At 40.6% G+C, this 25,873-nt stretch overlaps 2 protein-coding genes across 5 annotated transcripts in view; both read right to left on the reverse strand.

Moving 5' to 3' along the window:
• The window catches only part of LOC114641309 (olfactory receptor 10A2-like), a 342,696-nt gene that overhangs the window by 37,893 nt on the left and 278,930 nt on the right, over positions 1 to 25,873 (reverse strand). The window lies entirely within an intron of this gene.
• LOC114641310 (olfactory receptor 7G1-like) lies at positions 8,472 to 9,488 on the reverse strand. Its single transcript, XM_028790379.2, has one exon. The coding sequence runs from the start codon at positions 9,486 to 9,488 to the stop codon at positions 8,472 to 8,474; it is 1,017 nt and encodes a 338-aa protein (XP_028646212.2).

The raw sequence follows: 25,873 nt of genomic DNA on the forward strand, positions 1-25,873 counted from the left end.
GTCCTTCCATCTTGGTGCTCAGTTCAACATGATCAAATACGAAGACTGTTTCCTTTTGTTTTAGTCTGCTTTACTCTCAAAATGGGGTGTTTCTATCTTCCATGCTCTTTGCTGACCAGAGCTGCAGCAGTGTGGCACTGATGGAATTACCAGCATAACGAAAGAGCCATTTTAGTGTTTAGCCTATTCTGCATAATGCTGGTCCACAGTAGAAGGTCTCATGGCTTTTGTTAACAGACTGCAAAATCTAATATGATTTGTTTTTTCTAATTATGATATACATTAATTTTTTAATGAAAAATCATACCATTTTCTATAGATAATTTATTATTTCCTAATACCAAAGAAAGACGTTCAAGCAGCAGTGATCATTGATTTTGTTACTGTATACACATAGAGATGAAGGGCAATAACAAACAACACAAAATACAAATTATGATAGTTTAGTTGAACTTTTTTCTTGTATAGAAAAGGGCACACAACTTATGAATTCTGATCTTCCAATTCATGTGCTTGAGATGCTAAGGTTCTTTAGTTAGTTATTAAGGTTCGAGTGCCTGCACTGTGAAGGTGGCATTATTTTGCTCACAGCTAGTCTACACTGATTTACGCCCATATAAGAAATTTGTCTGTGTGTGAGATACTACTTTGCACTTTCTTACTGAATTTAGGAAGAAACTTACAATAGCTGGAACTTCTCCTTCACAAGGTTATTACCTTTCAGTTACTTATTTTCTTCTTCTTCTTCTTGATCTTTTCCTGCTTCTTTGTGGGGTTGATATTCTTAATTAACTTTCTGCAATCTACTCAGTCCTCCCTCGCTTTCTCTTCCCCATTACTTCCATTCCTATCACACTTTTTCCCACATATTCATTATCTCTCCTTATTACATGTGCATGTCACTTGCCTACTTTCGTGTACTTTATTAGATATCTCTCCAACTTTTGTTGTACCTCTGATTGTCTCATTTTTTTATTCTGTCCTCTTTTGTAACTATACACATTCTTCATCAGCATTCTTATTTCTGATAAATCCAACTTCTTCTCCTGTTGTGCTGTCTCAACTGCCTATGCCTTAGCTCCGTACATCATTGCTGGTCTTACCACTGTCTTAAAAACATCAACCTTAACCTTTGCCTTAATTCTTTGATAACACAATACTTCCCAACACCTTCTTCTAATTGTTCCATCCACACTGCACTATATGAGTTGCCTCTGATTTTAATTTTCCTGCTGCAACACAACACAATGGCATCTCCAAAAAGCCTGCACCAGGGTGACTGGTTTTTTATATAGTCACTTAACACATCCATAACCAGATCAAAGAGGTCAGGACTTTAAGAAGATCCCTTGTGCAGACCTCCTCTAACCGGGATCTTGTCTGTTACCCCAATACTACTTTTAAACAAAGTCCTTACTCTTTCATACATATCCTTGACAATCCTATCATGTGTCTATGGTCTTTCTTTCTCCCTCAGACTTCTTAGGCCAGGTTTATACTTCACGTATGCTTCAGCGGACGCTCCTGCTACGCAAGTGTTTTACTGTTTATACTTGCGCGCGTACTTTACGTATATCTGAAAGAATCCACAAGGTGGCAGTGCGAGATATCATCAAGGTGAAAACAGGTTCCGGATTCACTGTGTTGTGAATTGCCTGGGACACCCATTCAATTCCGATGAAACCTTACGGCAGTATCTCTGAAAAGATTGTTTAATGATTAAATACATCAATCCAGGGATGTGTTCATTCCAGCATGCATTGGGCACGAGGCAGAAACAATCCCTAGACGGGGCATCAACTCATCACAAGGTGAATACAAGCACACACATACACACAGGCGTCATTTTAGTGTCACCAAATCTTCATATCTTTGGAAGGAAACTGGAGCACACTATGGTAACCCAGCAGGAAAACATGTAAACTCCAGGCAGGGAATACCAGCGACGTGACTCCCTGCGAGACAGCAGCGCTACCTCTCCGCCACCGTGTCACCCCCATGTGTGTAATTATTAACAGCATTCATTATTTAAACGAAATGAAAGATTTATCTGTAAAACGTAACACACATACTTTAATGCATTTCATCATGAAAGTGATATCAAGTATAAATGTAAGGATTCTAAATGTGCAGAGAGTTGGAATATCATACATGTAATGTGTTCTGTGTGGTGATCTATTGCTGTTTGCCGCTGCTGTCAGGTCAGGAGGAAGCCTCACCCCCAAAAAAGAGGGCAGAAAAGATGGTATGTGAGACTTTTAAAATGTATTGTGTCATTATGATTGGGAATATGCGACGCTTGAATATAAAAGCACCATGAATGCATCTGTATGTAGCATTTTGCTTCAACACATTGGACCACTCATCAAACATCGAAGCACGCACATCGATTCCGCATAGCGGCTTTCTGTCACATGTATATAGAAAACAGAGACTCTGACGTCACGCTCCAACTTTGATCACACTGCGCCCCCGACTTTTCGCTGGTACTGCAACTCGCACACGCATCGCGTTAATTTCTGAGGACCTGCTCAGAGGACTCGTCAAATGAACACTGGGGACACATGGCAGCCATGATGCGTGTGAGTATGCGTTCTGAGCGTGAAATATAAACAAGCCCTTAATTCTCCAAATCAATAAACACCACATGCAAACTTTCTGTTTTACTCAATGCTTCTCTGTCATCTGTCTCAATATAAAGACTGCATCAGTTATTCAACCTTATGGCATAAAACCAAACTATTTGTCCACTATGGTGGTCACTTCCCTAAGTCTTCTCTCTATAACTCTTTCCCAAAGTTTCATTGTGTGTGACATCAGCTTTATCCCTCGATACATTCCAGTGATTATCTGCTTTCTCCTTATAAATGGGTACAATCACGCTGTCCCTCCACTCCTCTGGTATTCTCTCCTTTTCATAGATCATCTGCATTAGATCCCACAACACATCTACTCCGTCTTCTCCTAAACTCTTTCACACTTCTGCTGATATTTTATTTTTTCTGGTTGCCTTCCTATTCTTCATTGTTTTCAGTGCCACCTTTACTTTCTCCCTTCTTATTCTTGCTACTAGCCCTTGGAGTTTCTTCATTCAACAGCTTTTCAAAGTACCTCTTCCACCTTGTTATGCTAACTCAAGACCACACTTTGCTCAACTTTCATCTGCTTTGTCTGACTAACATCCTTTCCATCCTTGTGTCTAGTCTTCGCTATTTTAACACTAGAATTACCAGAGTCTACGAAAAAACTCGTAGATCCGGCCCACCTTAAAACTGTTCTCAGCTCTCTTTTGTCTTCTAAATGTGCCGATTAACACGAGCAGCTAGCAGCCGGCTATTCCAGGATCAACGCATGTGTTGATCTTTTTTTCATTCAGTAATAGTGGCAACATAAATCCACACCTGATCTGACGCTGTTCATTGTCAAATAACATTGCATTAGTGCGATGATGTTTTCACATATATTGTCTCTTTCTTTCAGGTGTGTAATAGGAACCACAGCATAGAGCGAAGCGTGTACATTGTAACAGGTACACACGTTGTAAATGTAGGAAAGACTATCCTTGCGTGTGAACAGTTAACATTTGAATCTGATGATTGCATATAGTGCTGAACTTACTGCTCTGTACTATTCTATATCCTGGAGTACAAAAGAAACAGCATACAGCAACATGTGGGGACTGGCAAGATCGGGGAAAAAACACGCAGTCACTGATTACAAACCGCAAGATGTTATGTGGATGAATATGAATAATATGAATAATGTTGCATCCGTGCCACAAAGTTTTCCGAAATGTACTATACAGGTCATAAAACGAATAATTCCAAATATCATATATACCCACGTCTGTGTTTTCTTGTTTTTTCGACATCATACACCATAAGGTGCACACTAATTCAGCATGAGCAGGAACACTCAATAAAACTGAATAAAAAAAATCAAGTGACGGTGAGATACGAAGAAGGCAGATTCGCCAGAGTTTGTGTGTCAGCTTTTATATCCTCCAGATAAGAGAATGTCCAGTTCCATTGTCTCAAAACACCACTCACATCTCCAGTTATTCCGTTTCAAATAAAAAATAACAGCGTCAGATCCCTTTAGTATGTATCGTGATCATGATTTAGAGAGAATAAAAGTAAAAAAAAAAAAAAACGGTAACTTTTACAAGTCCTATAAATGCAGACGCAAACCAAATGTATGTGTGTACTGTATAATATTAACAAAAAGAGGAGCTCATGATTGAAAACGGCAAATATAGGAGTGAGTGGGGATCGAACCGGGGACTCTTGATTACAAGTCAACAAATCTTACCGCTACGCCACGGAAGGTGTTGTTTCATCCTTGAACCTTTTGTGAAAGTGTTTACTTGATCTTTGGACTTCAGGCTTCATACATTATATAATTTATGCCTACATTTTGTCATTTACTACTAAAATATGAAAAACGTTTCTGTTTTAAAAATGTGTTTACACAGATTACTGTAGAAACGGAACACACATGAACTGCGTGTGGTCCAAATAGCGATCTATTATTTCTATTCTAAAACTCCAGCAGTTCAGTCACTCCCAGATAATCAAACAAGGAATGAGCTGGGAAAACTTAGTGAACGTTCTGCGACGGTGGGGGACGGAATAGCCGGCTGCTTGCTGCTCGTGTTAATCGGCACATTTAGAAGACAAAGGAGAGGTGAGAACGGTTTTAAGGTGGGCTGGATCTACGAGTTTTTTCGTAGACTCTGGTAATTCTATGTGTCCTGCGGTGGGTTGGCACCCTGGCCGGGATTGGTTCCTGCCTTGTGCCCTGTGTTGGCTGGGATTGGCTCCGGCAGACCCCCGTGACCCTGTGTTCGGATTCAGCGGGTTGGAAAATGGATGGATGGATGGTAATTCTAGTGTTAAACATCCTTCTCTCTCCCTCTGTCTCCAATTTTTCAAACACCTCCTCTAAAGCCTGTCCCTTTACTCTTGCCAGTGACCTCTTTTTTGCCTGCTTCCTGTTTGCCTACACATTTCTCGATCTTCCTCCATCCCTTATTGGTACCATGTCTTGTTTGCCCATTTCTTAGCCTTTATCACATCCTGCACCACTCTGTTCCACATGTCCTCAGATGGGATCCTTCCTGTTTGCCTACCCAGCACCTCTTCACCTATTATCAGTACAACTTTCCTGTTCTTCCCCCACTATTCCTCCACACTCTAATATGACTGCACTACATTTGAATGTTTCTCCCTAAACCTGTTCTTAAGCCCTACCTCTTCTTATTTCCACCACGTTCTCTGTTTTTATTCTCCTGCTGATTCTGATCCTCGAGTTCATCACCACCAGCGTTTGCTGCACTGTCAAACTTTTCCCATTTATGACCTAAAATATCTTTAACCTTTCAATCATAGTGTGTAATATAAAGGCGCTACATTGTGCCCAAACCGACACTGATGGACACAGAGGCACGTATAAAATGAAAAACATTTTATTTTCTCTTCAGCCGTGGGGCACTTCTTCCCTGTGTCCCACAGGCCCAACACAGTCCCAAAAGCACAAGCAAAGAGACACAACACACTTCTGTCTTCTAACACCACTCCTCCTCAAGCTTAGTCCTCCTCCTCCCGACTCTGGCCACTGAGTGGTGGTTGTTGGCTCCCTTTTATCAGGCACCCGGAAGTGCTCCAGGTGGTTGATTAGCGACATCCGGCTGCACTTCTGGGTAATGTGAAACCAGTGCCCTAAAGGGGCCAGCCACTCCTGTTGCAGCACCCCTGGTGGCGCCTGCGGAACCCCACAGAGCTGCACAGAACTCCAACCCCCATGAAGCCCTGGGGGAGTCTGAGGCACCGCTGCAACCTAGGGATGCTGCCCTCTAGCGTCCAGGGAGAGATACTGGGCTTCCCACCCTTGTCCCCCTGGCAGATGTGGTGAAGGGATGTCCCGGCCATCTGTCACAAGTGGCATCAATACTGTAATTCATTAGCTCAGGGTTTCTTAAACTTTTCTTTTTCATGACCCAGTCTAGCCCTTCTTAGTGTCTTTGAGACACATGAAGATCACCAGAGTTCCCCCTTGGAGAATCACTGCTGATTGGAGTAATGAAGATTGCTCAAACAGCCCACAGTGACCCACCAAGACACACTTCGCCAACCATACAGTATGAGGGCCATTTCCATTTAATACAACAGTGACTTGTGAGTTTTCATTGTCCTAAAGGTGACAACCCGTTTTCTTTCCTGACCAATAGTTTAGGAAACTCTGCATTAGGTGGCTTTATCCTAAGTTACAATTAAGAGTCCTCGGAATCAAAGTAGGTGTGCTTATGGGCTTGTTCTTTTTCTGGTTGTCTTTCTCCGACATGTGGTGGTGTGCATTTCTTTCTTTGTTTAAGCTGTTCTTTTTCTTTGCCTTAGTCACACCTTCTGGTTGTCGCCACTGCATTTTTCTCTGCTGGGCCACTTCTGATCAGTCAGGTACCATTATTAGCAAGTCGAGCTTGTGGATTTCACCTACGGTCTCGTGCACTTGCTTTCTTTAACAAGGTGTAGGCCTGTGGCCCCCTCATCCAACTCAATACAGACAAGTCTTCCACCCTTCCATTCTTGTACTCGATGCAAGTAAAAGTACAGTGAACCCTCGTTTATCACGGTTAATCCGTTCCAGACTCTACTGTGATAAATGAATTTTCGCGAAGTAGGATTCTTTATTTATAAATCGAATATTTTCGCAGTTAGAGTATAGAAAACCTGTTTACAACCTTCTAAATATGTTTTTTAACATTATTAGAGCCCTCTAGACATGAAATAACACCCTTTAGTCACCATTACACTCGTATTACCCAATATATTAGACAAAATAAGAGAAAATAAGACATATTAGATGTTACAAATATCATATTATTACTAGGCTCACCCGCCTTTTATCCTCAATTTATGTGCGCTCCATGTGTACATCAGGCATGTAAGTATAGGGAATGAGAACATCAAAGTGCCCATTCATAACATCTCCCGATAAAAGTTTTTTATCCCCTCGAGTGCCTGTCCAAAGTCGTACAATGTCAGCCCGAATCTGTACCGCTAAAGAAGGAGTTTCATGCACTAAATAAGCTATAGATGAGAATAAGCAAGCACCGTCTCCCCTGATATTTACTACGCGGTGAGGCATTTGTACTCCATCAACATTAATTATTTCCAGAGACATAATTGTGTCTATTTTTCCAGCGCATCGCGCACAAAAGCAAGGGAATGATGGGAGCACCAGAACTCTGCTCACATCGCGTCGCTTCGTACCACAAGCTGCAAGTAGTAAGTCTGTGATAAGCGGAAAACCGCTACGCTTTGCACTCACGGGACGGAAGGACAATCCCGATCGCTTTTATATAGTAGATTATTGTACTGTACATTTAATTACACACACACACAGTTCTTACACACAACCACTAACCTATGAAGGCACGACCTCAGTAGGAGAGTATTCAGGTGGTGCAGTATCTTCAGCAGGTGCGTCGTTGTCTTCTTCCGCTGAAGGAGTACTAGGAGTAGGCAGTGGGTGTCTGGGTGCGCGGCTGAAGAACATCTTGATAGGCAGTTGCTGGCGCTGTCTTTTCATATGCGTGAGGAGGCTTTTGTAGGGTTTTGCCATCTTTGATCATATCCAAGATTTTCACCTTCTCCTGGATAGTAAGCATCTTCCTCCGGCGCTTAGTTTTATTGTCAGAAGGCTTAGAAAAAGCAGCACGTTTAAGAGCCATCGTGGGGCTTAGATAAAAGTTCTCAGAAAGTGCATGCGTAGTGACTTAAGCGTGTATGAGAAAAAATCGCGATAGAGTGAAGCCGCGAAAGTCGAAGCATGATATAGCGAGGGATCACTGTAATTGCTCCAACATTAGTTACAACCACACCCCATAGGCTATTGGGGTCTTGTTTTGGACAGCAAAAGTTATAACCAAGTTGAAAGTGGTGAACTGAGTAGAACAAGCACAGATTTGGGGTTTGCACAGGTTTATTAAGGAAGGAAAAAACTTGGGTGAACATAAACTTATAGTTTTTGGTTGACTACTGGAGCAACATTTTGTCCATCGAGTTATGGCCCTTTGCTTGATCTTGGGAATTTAGATGGTATGTCAAATTAGCCATCTCTGGAGTGTCACTTGGTGAGTAATCATTTATTAGATAAGGTGCAAGACGCCCAGTCAAGAAAAAGCTGATATTAAGAGTGTCTGGAAGTGGACACTCAGACCAAAGCCTTGTCTTCCAAGAAAGGTGTTTCACCACAAGTAGATGCAGCGTAATAGATAATGCCAGTTATATGTACAGTACATATAAAACAATCACAAACATTCACGTTATAATGAATATTGAAATCTAACTAACAGATTGTGTATTAATGAAACTGAGAATTTCTAAATAATGCATATAATGTATTAAAAGTTGATGAGGCTCACTAATATCCATCATCACCAAATGCAAATGTGTTCCTGTTTATGAACTTCATTTCAAATTCACATTTGATTCAACTTTTCCTCTAAAAGCTTCATTTCCTTTCTGACGTATTTTATGGTCATTGATTCCTGGAGTCGTTCTTTTCCCCGTGAATAGTTTCTTTATCGTATTTTTCATTTCCTTGTTCCTAAAGCTGTAGATGATGGGATTGATCATCGGGGGCACAACAGTACCGATTATAACCAAAGCGTTGTAGGCTTCAGTTGACAGCTTCACTCCTACTCCAGGTAAAATGAAAGCAGACAGCAACGGCAAATAGAAGAGTAATACCACAAGCAGGTGTGTGATGAGCACATCAAAGACCTTTCCTTTGCCTTCAGATGATGAAATCTTGAGTGCCGCATGGGCAATCCTGCCATAAGAAAAGAGGGTTATTGCCAACGTCCCAAAACCAAGCGTGGTTGCGGTTGTTGAGAGAAAATGCAAGTATTTAGAATTGTCAGTGCAAGAAACCAGAACCATACTGGCAAAGTCACAGAAGCAATACGGCAGGACATTAGTGCGGCAAAAAGAAAGTTCATGGACAAATACCAAATATACTGTCATTGGCATGCCAGAGAGAACATTGCATAATAAGACGCCTGCCCACACAGTTCTGCCATTTACAAGTTGAGGGTATCTCAATGGGTGAATAACAGCAATATAGCGGTCATATGCCATAACAGTGAAGAGAAAGGATTCTACTATTTCAAGATGAAAGACCAGAAACATCTGAGCCAAGCAGGCACCAAAGGGTACAGGAGAAGTGTCAAACAGGAGAAGAGCCATCATTTTAGGGATCAAGTTAGTGTTGTGTAGCAAGTCTATAACAGCCAGGGTACCTATCAAAAAAAACATAGGGGTTTGGAGATGGTGGTCTAGGATTATTACCAGTAGGACCAAAAGGTTTCCAACAAGGGTCACCAGATAAACGATGGCCAGGGCGACAACAGTAAAGCTTCGAATTTCTGATGTGACTTCACAGTGCAGCACAAATTCTGACACAAAGACGGTTGCATTGCGCATCGCTGTAGATTGCATCTTTAATCTGAAACAATAAAAACAAAGAAAGGTGAAGGTTCAATAGCTGCAGTGTCTTGTATGATAAGGGAATTAGCACAGCATATGTTTCTATCAGACGATTAGTGTAATGAAATATAGAGTACAGCATAAGTTGGAATTGTTTCATAACATTTAACAAAATTTCCAGATGATTGCTGGGATGGGCACCTGCTTCCCCATAACCTTGCGCTGAATTAGCCGGTTCAGAAAATGAATGGGTGGATGGCTGATGATAATGAAATCAAATTGAAACATGAGACTGAAGTAATAACATGCATGGTGGTTGTGTATCTGGTAGTCTTCCTGAGTCTGAGTATTGCTGAGTATTTCTGAGTATTGCTTATATTGTTTCTTGGGTGATGCCCCAGTTGCCTTCCTCCTTGGCATCATCCATTTCCCAGTCATAACTGTGGATGCACTAGGAGAATGAGGACACCAACAACTAGGAGCATAGTGCTTTTATTCACAAGCCAACTGCGTCCATGAAAGTGATGTGCAATGTTTCAGACAGATGAACCATAAGAACAGTCAGTGTGAAGGCTAAAATCGATCATTAAAAAAGTTCTAATAAATACGATAAAAGCCAAGAATAAAACACAGTCACAATCAGATTCCCTTTCTTCTCTATTCTTGATCTCCATTACTCTCTTTTATATCCCTCTTGAGTGTTGGTGTTTGTATTAACAGCCTACAGAGGAACCCTTAAGGGTTACCTACAAGAGGAACACTCAAAAGGGATACAAAGGGCTGCAGAGTGTAATGAAGATCAGGAATAGAGAAGAAAGGGAATCCGATTGTCAACTGTGTTTTATTCTTGGCTTTTATCGTGGATGGCTGTGCTGCTTCTTATGTTCTCACGTGAATGAGCAATCAGAGACTTTCCCCATGAAACACTTCACAGCCTACGCCTGTAAAACCTGAACTGCACTGTCTTGAAAAGCATGAACTGCTACGGCCCCCTGACACACTTCACTACAGTGTGTCTCCCATGAGTGATACAGGTAGTCCCCCGGTTACGGACACCCGACCTACAACATACGAACGGGGCCGCAGCTGCGATGCATGCGCATCAGTAACTGCCGCTCCGTTATCTTTGGCCCGGGGACGCTGCAAGCGGTGGCTGGACGGAGGCTGGAGGGTTTCAATTTTTTTTTTCGTTCTTTATTTCGCCTTATACAATTTCTTGTATTAGGAATTTGTTAGTTTTCGCATACCCCTTGGGGTCAGAGCACAGGATCAGCCATTGTACTGCGCCCCTGGAGCAATTACAGGTTAAGGGACATGCTCAAGGGCCCAGCAGAGTAGGATCTCTTTTGGCAGTGGCGGGGATTTGAACCGGCAACCTGGATATCAGCACAGATCCTTAGCCTCAGAGCCACCACTCCGCCTGATTTTGCTTTCACTGCCCTCCCCCTGTTGCAAGTGGTGACCCTGTTGAGGCTGAACGGATGCCATTGAGGGTGAAAGGGGGCGTGGGGGTGAGCATTGTAGTGTGCCTCGGATGACTTCGTGTTGAATGGGGGCGGTGGTGCGGCGGGACACTGCAGGCAGCATACTGTAGTGGAGGTGACTGTGATGTGGGCTGCTGATGAACCGCCCCTCGCTGCCCCCATTCAGTCTCAATAGCAAGCCTGCTTGTACTGTTACGCACATAGCAGGAAGTTGTCTCTTGTCAGTACAGGGTGGTCCAGATCTAATTCTGCAGATCCATACTGTCTGGATGACTTTGATTTATGCAGGGACGGTTCTAGTTCGGCGCAAAGATGATTCTTTGTGTCGTCAGTTCACACACTTCTCGATGGTCTGGGATTTTTCGGGTGGTTTTCTATGTAATAAACTGAATAAGTTATAGCGTAATGAAAATTGCATAATTAGATCTGGACCACCCGATACATCAGACGTCTTGACGACTGGTGCCTAATCTGCTGTGATAGCGTGTACAGTGCTGTACAGAAGAGCTCATCTTAACCTTTTGTCTTCACCCTTCAAGAATGTCTCTGAAACACAAATCTGATGCAAGTGCTGGTGATACAGTAAAGAAGAGAAAAACCATCACCATTGAAAATAAAGTAGAAATAATAAAAAGGTCAGAGAGGGGTGAAACTCCATCATTCATTGGCAAAGCATTTGGTTACAGTCGGTCAACAATAACATTTATTAAAGTAATGTACCTGTTCCGACTTACATACAAATTCAACTTAAGTACAAACCTACAGTCCCTATCTCGTACGTAACCCGGGGACTGCCTGTACTTGGAAAAGCAGCCTCACAAAATGAATAGACGGATTTCAAAATAATGTGTTCTTGATCTCATGGAGTATGTACCAGCGTTGCTACTTTGTTAGGAATGTTTGTAACCATAGTCCCTTGTCCATGCCCAGGTAAGCAAATATTAAATCACTATTAAATACTTCTTTCAAAAATTTTTTGTTTGTGAAATATGAAGTAAAATTCTAAAGATTATCCAGAATTAACAACGACTTTGGTTATTGGTGAAGTCCATCAACTAAAGCCAGTAGGGCTGGTGAACAACCTGGAAGGGTACTGCCTCAAGAACAATGGCTTGGGCTGAAGTCTAGAAGATCTCCCAGGCAAAACTTTCTTATCAGAACAACATATGACTCAAAATCTCAGCTAATGTAACACAAAAGTTTGGCTCAGAATAGAAGTTTGACCTTTATGATGCAGCTCATACAGACCTAAGGAATGCCCCTTGGACAGAAGAGGTAAAACTGGAGCTTTTTCGCCGGTCACTTAAGTTCTACGACAACAGATGAAAAAAATGAAGCTTTCAAAGAAAAAAGCACCAAACCAAATGAGAAACATGGAGGAGACTTGGTTATGTTTTGGAGCTGCTTTGCTGGCATCAGGCCTGCAGTGCCTTGAGTCTGGGCAGAGAACAAAAATGGTATATAACAACATATGCCAGATGCCTATTATAGTTCATTTAACTTGGCAAATGAGAACAGAAACTTGGAAACTCCAAAGGTGAAGAAGAAAACAAACCTCTGGGAAGCAAATGCATTTGGAGACAGTTATGAGTCCTACTGTGGGGAACCTTGTCCAGCTGGGCATCCAAGCTGGTCCCTTGGCTAGTACACCAGACTCTACTGGTATCTACTCATGGTACCATTTCTCCTATATACTCCGGCCCATGGCTAAAACGACTCAAATAAGGTGGCACCAAGGATGAAAAATCAGATGAAAATGACTTAGTAATACCTAGTGGACTTGATAACCACAGTGATGAGCTAAACATAAATTTAACAGACAGTGTGTCAGATAGACAAGCACACCAGCAGCATTAGGTGGAGAAGCTTGGACTAACCTCACGTCTTCAGCCTCATTTCAAATGCTGACCCTAATTTGACAGCCCTTTAAATTTCATTCATCTAAACAATAGAGCTTTTCACCTCTAATACAACATATTCAGAAATTCTTCAAACCCTTCACATTTTCTCGCATTGTGTTATGTTGCAGCCTTGTGTTAGAATCATTCAAATTCATGTTTCCCTCATCAAGCAGCACTCAATACCCCAAAATCTTAAGACCATCAAGACATTCTGGAATGAAATGTGTCAGGCCACTCTGTCTCAGTCACATGTCATGGATCATCCAATGGGGTAATGAGCTAAAACACACAGCTTAAAGCACCCAAGAATGGCAAAGAACAAAACATTGGTGACCGGTGGACAGGTGACAGAAGTCTCACGGATACCTCCAGTGATTGCTGTTGTGCAGGGATTGCAAACTCTAAAGATTGTGCAACAGAATATTAGGTTAAGGGTCCCATCATGTTTGTCCCTGCCATTTTCATTTGTGTTATTATTTGAAATATTTTGTTGAATCAAAACTCCAAAGCAAAGTGTGATATTTTGTTAAATACAGAATAAACAATGATGGATGCCTATTACTTTTGTCAGTTTTCAGAGACAAATGTGGGTTCTTCTTCTTTTGTTTTTGTGGAGGGGTACCACCAAATTTGTCCATGTCTGATAGATAATGGGGAATTTCAACTTAAGAGAACCTCAAAAAATTATTATGATAAACAACAGCCCAGGGGCCTCATGTATAAACGGTGCATAGGCACAAAAATGTTACGTGCGAACGTTTCCACGCTCAAATCGTGATGTATAAAACCTTAACCTGGCGTAAAGCCACGCACATTTGCACGGTAGCTCACACCCTGTCATACGCTAGTTCTCCGCTCGGTTTTGCAGACTGGCGGCACCCAGCGTCAAAGCAGTGCTACTGTTCCTGTGTGGTCACCCTTTCTTTCTTAGATTCACATTCCTGGCTTTATAAATACACTGAAACTAACTGCAAATTGTTTATTAGTGTAATGCATCTGATTGTAATTAACCTGTAACAATATAATGGTCCAGGAAATAGCCATAGTATTCCAAATACCATAACTGCTTTAGCGTTGTTACTCTCACTGCACCTTCTTTTTCTTCTTTCAGCTGCTCCCGTTAAGGGTTGTCACAGCGGGTCATCTTTTTCCATATTACTCAGACTATTTATATCACTGTATGTGAGTTTGAAATCACAGCAGCAGCTGATTGGAAATAGAATTATCGTGATACAGCATCAAGCACATGCTGCCTCAGCCATGGCAAAACGCTTCAGAGCCTTCCCTGTACGGACCTCGCGGTTCAGAAACAGTTTCATTCCAAGAACTTTAAATGCACTCAGTCAGTCCATCAAGTGCTCCTTGTAGAACTGTCTGTACTTATAAGTACAATTACCTCACTGTAAACTTGCACAACAGTTATAATATTGCACAACCTGCACCACTTTATAAAGCGCGTATTTATATATGACGACGGTATCATTTTTAAAATGAAATGCAGCAAAATATGTTGATTACATTATACAGATAAAACTTTAACTTCATTTAAATAATCTATATTGTTAATTATCAAACATGTGAGGACATGGTGCCGCAGCGCTGGCTAGTTCACAGATTATTCTATATCTCGTGCTTTATTCTTGCTGGGCTGGCGTGACACTGGTAGGTTAGATAGATAGATAGAATAATTAAACATATACTACGAAGACATTTCAATGTTCCTTAAAAGTTTTGAAGAATCATCGTTCTAAACTTACAGATTGCTTAATGTCTATTACAGAGCTGATTGTGTGACGATAGGGTATTTGGAGAAAGAAAAGTAAGGAAAAGAATTGGAGGATAGTATGTTTAAAAGAGACAGTACTGCTGCGATAAATGATTTCATTGAAGGTCGCACATGGCGTAGCAAGCATCTTGCGTTAGACATGAACAAGCACTGCACCACCGTGTTCCTATGTTTAATAACATGCTTTCATTCCTATCATCATGAAAAAGATATCCTGTATACATCTCAGTATTTTAATTATTCAGAGAGCTGTAATATCACCAACGTAATGGATTCTCTGTCCTGTCGGAGAAAGCCCGTTTAAGAAGCAGGTAGTGATTCACACGCATAGAGCACATAGAAGATCAAATACAGAACAAAGCATTTAACATGCTACTTTAGTTATGATGGGATTTGAGAAACTAGTAAATTAAATGATTTTAAGATGAAGTTTATGATGTTCTACTTTAATGGCAAAATAAACTACATGATTAAAGTGGAAATTTCGAGATTAAAGTTGACATTTCTAGCTTTGTCCCGACTGTGTGCCTATTTTTTTGTCTGTACCCTAATAAGCTTTCATATGACACTCAGACGGTGGGCTACGACTCGCCTTTTCACGGCGACTTTGATATGTGACAACTTCTTTTTTATTTCGGGCCCTGTGTTACTTTGTGAACTTGAGCTTCAAGTTTCTCCCACACTCTATCACTCGCTCAACTTCCTTTTGTTGATTATATCACTGTTTAAACCAACAAATAGTACGTTTTTCTTTGCCTCCACTTGGTATTTGCTGAAATTCTTATATTTTTCCCCATGCTTTTCCTATTGTCTTTTGACAGAAGGCTGAGCTTAAGGGCTATTTATATTGATTTGAATATGCAAAGAGGCGTAATTCTGGGAGGAGTTGGGGTTACTTTTCACGCTGATCGGGATTTATGTAGCGGAAGAACGTGGATGTTGGCGAACGCACAGATTCCTGCATCTGGATTTTTTGTGCGTATGTACATTTCCGCTTTTGTGCTTACGTCATGTTATAGTGCGAATTCTACGCACTGCGTTATGCACAATCGTATGAAGAGGCTCCTTTAGAAGAGCTGTAACGCTCTCCTTTGTTGTGCTGTGAAATTTAACTCATCATTATCGGACAAGTCGTCGTGTCATTGTTGGTGAGTAACCAGTGCCGGATTAACCAATAGGCACATGTAGCATATGCTACGGGCCCCGCAATTTCGGGGGCCCCCAAATGGTGGACCCAATAGTTAATGAAAAAGTGTAGCATTGAAAAACTGGTCTTTAAAAATATTATCTTTACGTTTTTAAACTGTAAATTTCTTACACAACAAAACTTTAGGGGCCCAACACATAAAATTCGCATAAATATTATAAGATTCTTATTATAATCGAGAGTAAAATAATTATTTAGTCCGGTTTGAACTGTTCAGAATCTAAACTTCAGATGATGCAGACCAAAAGGGCCCCCAAATTTGAAATGTGCTACGGGCCCCCAAAGCTCTTAATCCGGCCCTGTGAGTAACCATAATTAATTTTCTACATACAGTACTTATTACATGTACATAGTTTAGTGTCACTGTATACACATTTTACTGTATACAATTTTTCTTGCATTGTACGTATTTATTGCTGGTGGCCTGGCTGTCGTAATGGCTGTACCATATGTGATATCGGAGACACTCGATATCTTTAAAATAATATTTAGGTTTTACTGTATATAAACAGTGTGTTTACATACATAATTTCAACGAATCTTACCTAATATCTAAGAGAATACAAAGGGTTTATGCTGTATAATTGTGCGGGAAATGTTTATAATAGTGTGGGAGAGTTTATAAGGGCTTAAAATATATAAAAATAACCATATAAACATATGGTTTTTACTTAGCAGATTTTGACCTTTCGCGGGGGGTTCTGGAACGCAACCCCCGCAATCGAGGAGGGATTACTGTAAAAACATACATTTGATTTCAGTCTGTAACAGCCAGTGTAAATTTATGATACTTGGAAAGGTTAGCATTTTTTAATTCAGTTTAATGCTCTCAGTCGTGTTCACACTCGCCCCAATCTGGCACTGATGTTTTCAAATAAAGACGAGCTATAACAGAGGTGAACACAGATCGGAGAAAGAGAACACAAGCCCTCCCCTCAAGAAATGTCTTATCACATATAAGAACAACGCAGCTGCACCAGGTGTAAAAGCGAAAGATGGCACCGTTTGGATACAGGACGAAGTCCGGCGTCATCATGCCAATCAGACTGCCCCATACCTGTCCTTCAAAGAAGTAGCACGGCTTACAGAGCTCACCAACCTATCATGCAAACTCCTGTTTGTGATTATGTTTTGTGATGGTCTTTACTTAAGAAGCATTTATATGTTACTTATATAAAAGCCAGGGCGAACGTTATCTACTTCAATGTATTTACTTATCTTCCTACAGCGTAAAGTCACAAGTAGACCGCAGAGCTTCCTCTGTTTGATCGGCAAGGGCATGCTCACAAATTACATGTGTAATGCCACGAAAAATGCCTGCTGACACTTTAGTACGCGAGCAATGGTACGAGAATGCAGTTAGGCTTTTTTTTGGGGCACATACACCGTCCATATCTAAACACTAGCGTGGAGAGTCGCTCGCGTACTGAAGAGTCTTGGAAAGTCTTTCTCCCGTGGGGCGACTGGGATCTCTTCCTAAATAAGATCAAACACAGTTGTGTAGGGTGAGACAGGAGCTTCCACCTGCAGCTGAAGTCACTTCACTACACATATACTGTGTCAGCGTGCCCGTGTCGATTAAACACATGAAGCTCTGCAGTTTACTTGTGACTTTACGCTGTAGGAAGATAAGTAAATAAATTAAGGTAAATAACATTCGATCTGACTTTTATATACAAAGTACAGTGACTGGAAAAGTGCGACGACAGCTTCCACCTCCAGCTACAGACTCTTCAGTACGCGAGCGACTCTCCATGCTAGTGTTTAGATCTGGACGGTGCATGTGCCCAAAAAAAAAGGTCTAACTGCATTCTCGTACCATTGCGCGCATACTAAACTGTCAGCAGACACTTTTCGTGGCTTTACACGTGTATTTTTTGAGCATGCCCGTGTCGATCAAACACAGGAAGCTCTGCAGTCTACTTGTGACTTTACGCTGTAGGAAGTAAGTAAAAAAATAACGGTAAATAACATTCGATCTGGCTTTTATGTAAGTAACATATAAATGTTAATGTTTTGGGCATATGCACCGTCCAGATCTAAACACTAGCGTGGAGAGTCGCTCGCGTACTGAAGAGGCTATAGCTACAGGTGGAAGCTGCTGTCGCTGTACTTTGGATATAAGAGCCAGGTCGAATGTTTTTTACTTATTTACCTTTATTTATTTACTTACTTCCTACAGCGTAAAGTCACAAGTAGACTGCAGAGCTTCCCGTGTACATATACAAAGTACAGCGACGGCAAAAGTGCAACATGCATTCTTTCTCCAATGTAGAACCGTCTTCATCATCTGAGTTCACCTCTGTTATAGAGCATCTTTATGTGAAAACAGCAGTGTCAGATGGGTGGTGGGATTGTGAACACGACTGAGCGAATAAAACTGAATAAATAAAAAACCAAAGCAAACTTTTCTAAGTATCATAAATTTACACCGGCTGTTACAGACTGAAATCAAATGTATGTTTTTACTCTAAAATACAGTAGTTAGAATAAGAGTAGCTCACTTCTCAAAGCGGACTCGTCCAGGATCAAACCCGTGAAGCTTTGATTACCAGTCAACAGTTGATACAGTTGCGCCACCGAAGAGGTAGTATCAAAGGAGTGTCAATGTCGCACCCTAGGGTGCGCCTAACAAGGGTTCTTTTTCTGCAGTTATATTCTTGAATAAAAGCGCACTTGTGTTATATTTGTACATTTTGTGAAAGTGTTTATTTGATGTTTGGACTTCAGGCTTCACACATTATACACTTCATGTCTACATTTTGTCAATTATTATTAAAACATGAAAAACGTTTCTGTTTTAACGATGTGTTTACATAGATTGCTGTAGACACGGAACACACATGAAATGCATGTGTTCCATATAACGATACAGTATTTATAAAAGGTGTCATTTTGCTTGACTTCTCACTCTATACAACTCTAAGCAACTGACATGCAGGTAAACAGACTTGAGCTGAGAGACTTCCTACTATCCTAACCTTGCTGCTTGCTTCTCATCAACACATTTACAGGACAAAAGACGCTGATGGAGAGGTGTGAAGCGATTTAAGGTGGGACGGATCTATGAGTTTTTTCTTAGGTTTTGGTTATTCTAGTGTTAAGGGAGGGGTGGATATGATGATGGATGGAGTCTGCTCTCCACATCTGCCATAATCCCTGTTGTCGGGTGCCTGGACCCATTTCAGGAAGAAGAGGCAGAGCGGTCGGTAGCCCCTCGCAGGAGCGAGCAATTGGGGTCCATGAGGTAGATCATTCTTCACTGAATTAACGGAGGAGGGGGTATGATGCTGGGTGGAGCCCAGCCCTGCACATCTGACATAATCCCTGTTGTGGGGCATCTTGTAGATTTAGTCTTGATGCAAACCTTAAATTATTTGATAACCAAAAATAAGGTGTATACTTACACAAACAGATAAAACCAGATCCTCCAACAGGGGCACCTATAATAGTAACTTAATGCAAATTAAAACAAATAATATATCCCCTGTTCGGAAATAATCATTCAGTTTAAAATACTGCTTATTAAATATTTGATCTCTTGGAAGTAAAGCTGTTTTTAGTAAATATTATACAGTAGTAAGTACAAAAAACTGATTTGTATCTTCTCACTGAAACCTGGATTAGTAAGACTGACACTGTTTCATTAGTTGAGGTGTCACCACATGGATACACATTCCTTCATAACTCCAGAGATTCTGGTTGAGGAGGTGGCCTTGGAATAATTAATTGTGACAAAATGTAAACTGCTTCTAAAAATTTAGGCGAATTCACATCTTTTGAGGCACTCATTTTAAATATTAAAACAGATTCTAGCACAATTGTAGTGCTAGCCTACAGAGCGTCAGGACAATATTCATTGTTCATGATTTAATTTGGAAACCTTTTATCTGATCTGGCTATAAATTATGATCGTGTAGTGTTGATGGGGGATTTTAATGAACACGTTGAAGTGGAACCTGACACTTTTAGAAAACATTTTACTTATTTGTTATATTTATTAGGATTTTGTCACATTGTGAACTCAAAATCATAACCACACATTAGATTTAATTATAACTCACAGAGTTGAAATTCAAAATTTAGATTTTGCTCCATTAAATGAAATTGTTTCTAATCACTACTTAAGTATGTTGGATTTTTTTTGCCCTTACCAATACAATCACCAATTAAAACAAAGACACTGTGACATCTTGATTTTAATTCTTCTTTTAAAATTTATAGATATTTTGAGTAAGTCAAGTGTAATCATAGAAAACAATTTAGATAAGGTAACATCAAATTGTAATATGACCTTGTGAGTGGATTTAGATGCAGTGGCTCCTCTTAAAACAAAAGCAATCAAAGCACATAGAAACCCACCCTGGTTTAATGAGAACACTTGAGCTTTTAAATTAAAACCGCAGTGTAGATGAAGGACAACAAAGCTGCAGGTCTTTTGAATTGCATGGATAGAGAGTGTTAAAAATATAAAAAAGCTCAAAGACTGCTCAGACTACTACTATTCTAAAATAATAGATAATAATAATAATAATAATCCTTGTGTATTGTTTAGAATTTAACAGAAGTACAGTGCAAAATACCAACAAACATAAGCAGTACATACTTTATGAACTAATCGAAATTGTAAGATCGCACATCTCAGTATCACAGTGCAAACCTCATGCTAGCTTGGCAAACCCTGTCTCGCCTTGAATACAACAGTTTAGAAATTTTCACCTTGTAACAAAACAAGAAGTTTAGTTTCTAAAATTAAACCTACTACTTGTTCACTAAATCAAGTGTAACAAACCTTGTAAAAAGCGCAATGCATGTCCTTGCATTACCTATTCATAGCATTATCAATTTGTCACTTATTGCATGGCGCAGAACCTGATTCACTAAAAATGCTGGTCATGAAAACATCAATTAAAAAATTAAACCTAGACCCACATGCGAATACTTAAGAATTATAGACCTATTTCAAATTTACCCTTTCTTTCTAAAATACTTGAAAAAGTAGTCGCTTATCAGCTTCAGTTTCACCTTACACATCACAATTTATTTGAGATATGGCTTCCAAACTGGTCATAATACAGAAACAGCACTAACATGTGTTATATATGACATTCAGTTATCCTCTGATGAAGGAAATTCCACTGTAATTATGTTGTTAAACTTAAGCACTGCATTTGACACCGTTGACCATTCTATTTTACTACACACACTGGAAAACGACATTGGGCATAGAGGCACTGTGCTGGCCTGGTTTAGATCTTATTTAAGAGATCAATTCCAGTATGTACAGAAATGCATTGACAGTACTCCATCATTATACACAGAAGTGAATTATGGTGTTCCATAGGGCTCAGTACTCGGACCTTTACTGTTTTTACTTTACATGCTTCCACTGGGATCTATCATAAGAAAATATAACATTAATTTTCACTTGTACGCAGATAACTCCCACTTATACCTTTCTTTTAGACCAGATGATGTTTGATGTTGTCCTTAATTAGATGTTGAAGATGTCCATGAGGATGGATGGGCGTCCTGACCCAGATGGAGGTAGATTCCTTACCTGGCCAGGATGCCATAACAGAAGGATTGTCTAAATGGGGCAATACCCAGATGCCTTATGATTCCCATCCTGACTGGGATACCAGCAAGTGAGGATGGCAAGGAAAAGTTCATCCCCCACTATACTAGGTGGCTGTATCCCTGATATAGAGTTCCAGTCTGGACATCTGCAGAGCTGCATGGGAGTTGGATTCTGGAAGTGCAGCCATGTAGGGATTCTGGGGGCATACTAGAGGGCACTGATGGGGGAAGACCTCCCTGGCTTTCTTATGACCTGTAAGAACTTCCAACTGGAAGGACTCATGGGTCCAACTTAAAAGGAGCAGAGGAGACAGAGTTGTGAGGCAGTGAGAAGAAAGAGAAGAGAGAAGGAAGCATTGTTGTAGTTTTTGGCGATGTTCATTTTATGTATTGAGTTGTGTGGATTAAAAATCCAGTTTATTGAACCTGAAGTTGTGTTGGGTCATCTGTGTCTGGAGTGTGGGGGCTTGCTATCACCCCCAACTGGTTACAATGTGTTAGTGAATTAAAGGAATGAATGGAACTACTTGACTTTGAACTCAAGCAAAACAGTAATGTTAATTATTGAAGGGAATGATGCAATATTTTGTTTGGAATCACCAGCAGTTTGACTGAATCAGCCCACAGGCGTTATCTTTGACACTAGCATGTCATTTAAAGTGCACATCACCAAAACATATGTTTTCTATCTTAAAAAAGTTTGTAAATTAAGGCATTTTCTAATTATACTGAGAAAATAATTTGTGTATTTATTTATTTCAACTACTGCAAAGTGTAATTCACTAGCTGTTCAAACTGTTGTTTATACAGCTTTCAGTTAATTCAAAATGCTGCTGCAAGAATTATTACAAGAACAAGAAAATACAAACACTCCTGTTCTTAAAGCCTTACACCTGCTCCTGGTTAAGTTTACGGCAGATTTCAAAATCCTCCATTTAACATATAAAGCTTGAAATGGCCAAGGTCTGGCTTACTTATCTGAACTTATCATATCGTACAAACCAGAATGCACATTAAGATCTCAAGATGCCGGTCTTCTTAGGATCCCGAGGATTAATAAAATAACAGTGGGTTGTCGAGCTTTTAGTTACAGGACCCCAAAATCTGTGGAATGGTCTGCCTGCTACTATAAGAGGTGCCCCTTCAGTCTCAGCTTTTAGACTCACGACTTCAGTTTAGCACACCCTGACTAGAGCTGCTGATAAGCTAGGCAAACTACATCTGTGCGGTTAGTCATTCATGCTAAAATATAAGTAATATGATATTTATAAACTGTTACTAACGCTCGCCTACTCTGTTTCTCTTTTCCACTGCTCTGCTACCATGTTGTTTGCCTGCCCATGTGAAAGTCATCTCAGATAAAGGAGCACTGGAAACAAAGGGTAGAAGGACCATTTAATTTGATTGGCTGGCCCTGCACATACTCAGCTGTGGAATGGCCAGTAGGGGAGAGGCAGCTTGTTGGCCGGTATCCTCAAATGTGATTATTCTCTATTTAGTGAGTAATATAATCTGTTCTTGCCTTTTGCCTTGTAGGGTTGCATTTCTGAGGTGACCATGATAGATTGGCCATCTAGCTCTGTGAAGAGGATTACTTGTGTTCTGTTTTCTGAATTGCATTTCTCCCATTTTTTAACACCCATTGCCCACCCAACCTACCTGGAAAGGGGTCTCTCTCTGAATTGCCTTTCCCAAGATTTCTTCCATTTTTTTTTCATAGCTGGATGAGCAAACTGTACACAGACATTGCCTTCAGTGAGATTTGAACCCCATCTCCTGTAAAGCAGCCCTACAAATCACATAATCACACAACAAAGCACACCATCACACACCAACCTTACAAAGAAGTGCAAGGAAGAATGAATACTTTTTAGTAAAGTAATAAATTATGGACTCACCTTTGGATTCTTAGGATTCTTTAACCTAACGTTTAGTATTGTGACGTACCTTCAAAACGAGATCCTCCCAAAATGGACACCGCACTCTTCCTTGTGACTTTTCTTTACCTCAGTTGTTACCTGACAGGCCACACATCTGACTAAAGCTTTGTTCATCTGCTGGTCACATATTTATCTGATATAATGTCTTACACTGAAAACGAGGCTTCATTAAACCATTTAAATCTTCTCTTTCTGTTTATTTAGTATTTGTGATTGAGTTACCAGCCCTCTTTTATATTTATATATCTTAGGAGCTTTCTGTATTTCCCTTTGGAGATCTCGTTACAAACATCATGGGATTCTAGGAGACTGGAGACCGGCTGCTGCAATTTAGACTAAAAAAAGTCGTCAATCCACAAGTGTCCCCCCGTGACGTGCAAATCGTCCAAATGAGAACTGGGTACCCAGAGCAACACAGCTCATTTGTATCCATGGTGGTTCTCAAAATCTGTAAATGTGGTGGTTGTTTGTGTGTCTCTTTTAAAATCGGAGTCATATTATGAGACAACATGAAACAGACAGTCACAATTTTAACATCTAATACCTGAGCATTACATTCGCTTGAAAAATCAACATATTTGAGAAATCAGTGGTCAAAGCTGACACCCTAAACCAATTTTTTAATAGATTTTCCCACCCACTGACACCATCTTCCAATGAGGAGTCCCCCCACACCATCGCTACTTCATCAAATACTCCTAAACCACATCAACAGGAAGGGCCAGTCATGAGTCCACGTCTAACCATCAGAGTGGACTTTCCATAACTGAAGACCAAGTAAGGAGACTACTGAGGAAGCTACACCAGATGGAGTCAGGTCCTGAGTTCTTAAGGCCTGTTCTAACCATCTTTTTGGTCTCCTCTGTCACCTGTTCAGCCTGTCGCTATCATCCAGCAAGACTTCCAGCATTGTTCTTATTCCAAAGAAGGCAGGCGCCTCGTCACCTAATCACTACAGACCAGTAGCACATATGTCTCACATTAGGAAGACCTTTGAGAGAGTGGTCCTGGACTATATGAGTCCTCTTGTGGTAGACCACTTGGACCAACTGCAGTTTGCCTATCAAGCAAAGACTGGAGTTAAGGACGCAATGATCTGTCTGGTCCACAAGGCTTATTCTCACATGGACAAAGCTGGCAGCACTGAGGATGATGTGTTTTGATTTCTTCAGTGCCTTCAGTATCATCCAGTCATCCCTGTTAAACTCAGAGATCTGCAGGTGGATGAGCCTGTGGGGTCCTGATAATGGACTATCTGTCTGGCAGAACGCACTTTGTGAGGCTCAAGGACTGTATGAGCAACACTGTAGCACCAGAAGAACAGGCCTGTTTGCTTCTTTCTTCAGTTTGTACACCTCAGACTAGAAATAGAACAGCAGGTCAGGTCACTTGCAGAAATTCTCTGAAAATTCTGCACTTATGGGGGGTATTGAAAAAGGGGATGTGACAAAGAAGAGGAGTCAGTGGAGAACTTTCTTTCTTGCTGCACCTTAACATCAGCAAAACCAAGCAACTGCTTTGTTGACTTTCACTGAAAGCACAGAGAAGGGAGTGGATGTGGAGATGGTCCACTTCTACAAGTACTTGGGTGTCCAAATCAGTAACAGGTTGGATGGGTTTAGGAACACAAAGGAGCTGTATAGGAAAGGGCAGAGCAGACTTTTATTCCTTAGAAGTATTGCATTCCTTTAATGTGAGTACTGACATCCTTCATATCTTCTTCAGCTCTCTGATTAGGCCCACCAAATCAACAAGCTATTAAAAGGGCAGGCTAAGTTATAGGATGCACTCAGGACCCCCTAGAGGTCGAAACTGAATGCCATTATGAACAATGTTGCATATCCTCTCTCTAACACACTGACACTGAGGACTTTCAGCCAACAAATTATTCAGCAGAAGTGCGTCAGGAAACGTGACGGGGGCGCCTTTATACCAATGGCAATATGTTTGTAAAGCACATCACTGGGACTGGAACTGCCAAGGCAGACGTTTTCTTCACTTTCTTCCTTACTAGTCATTCTGGTGTTTGTTCAGACCATAATATGCGTGTATACAATATTTATTTATCAATTTTTTTATTTGAAGAGCTTCTGTAAAAAGCCAAATTTCCCTCTGGGGATAAGTAGACTTTCTATCTATCTATCTATCTATCTATCTATCTATCTATCTATCTATCTATCTATCTATCTATCTATCTATTGTGGAAGTAACCCCTGAGGAAGACAGGAATAGTTCAATCAATCAGTCTTTATTCAGTCACAGATGAGTACATGGATTCCACATTGCAAGGCAGAAGAGCAAAGTTCCCCTGTTTCAATCGGCTTTTAAAATCCTTCCTCCCTCCCCTTCCCCTTACTTATCAATAAGCACAATATGTTTATCTAAGCATTTCACCTTACATTATGCAAATAAGTTAACCTTTCTTATTTTGGGTACATTGCAAAAGGGGCCCTAAAGAAGGAAAAGTCATCTTTCCTGTGTCTA

Source organism: Erpetoichthys calabaricus, chromosome 4 (assembly GCF_900747795.2).
Source record: "Erpetoichthys calabaricus chromosome 4, fErpCal1.3, whole genome shotgun sequence".
Taxonomy (NCBI): domain Eukaryota; kingdom Metazoa; phylum Chordata; class Cladistia; order Polypteriformes; family Polypteridae; genus Erpetoichthys; species Erpetoichthys calabaricus.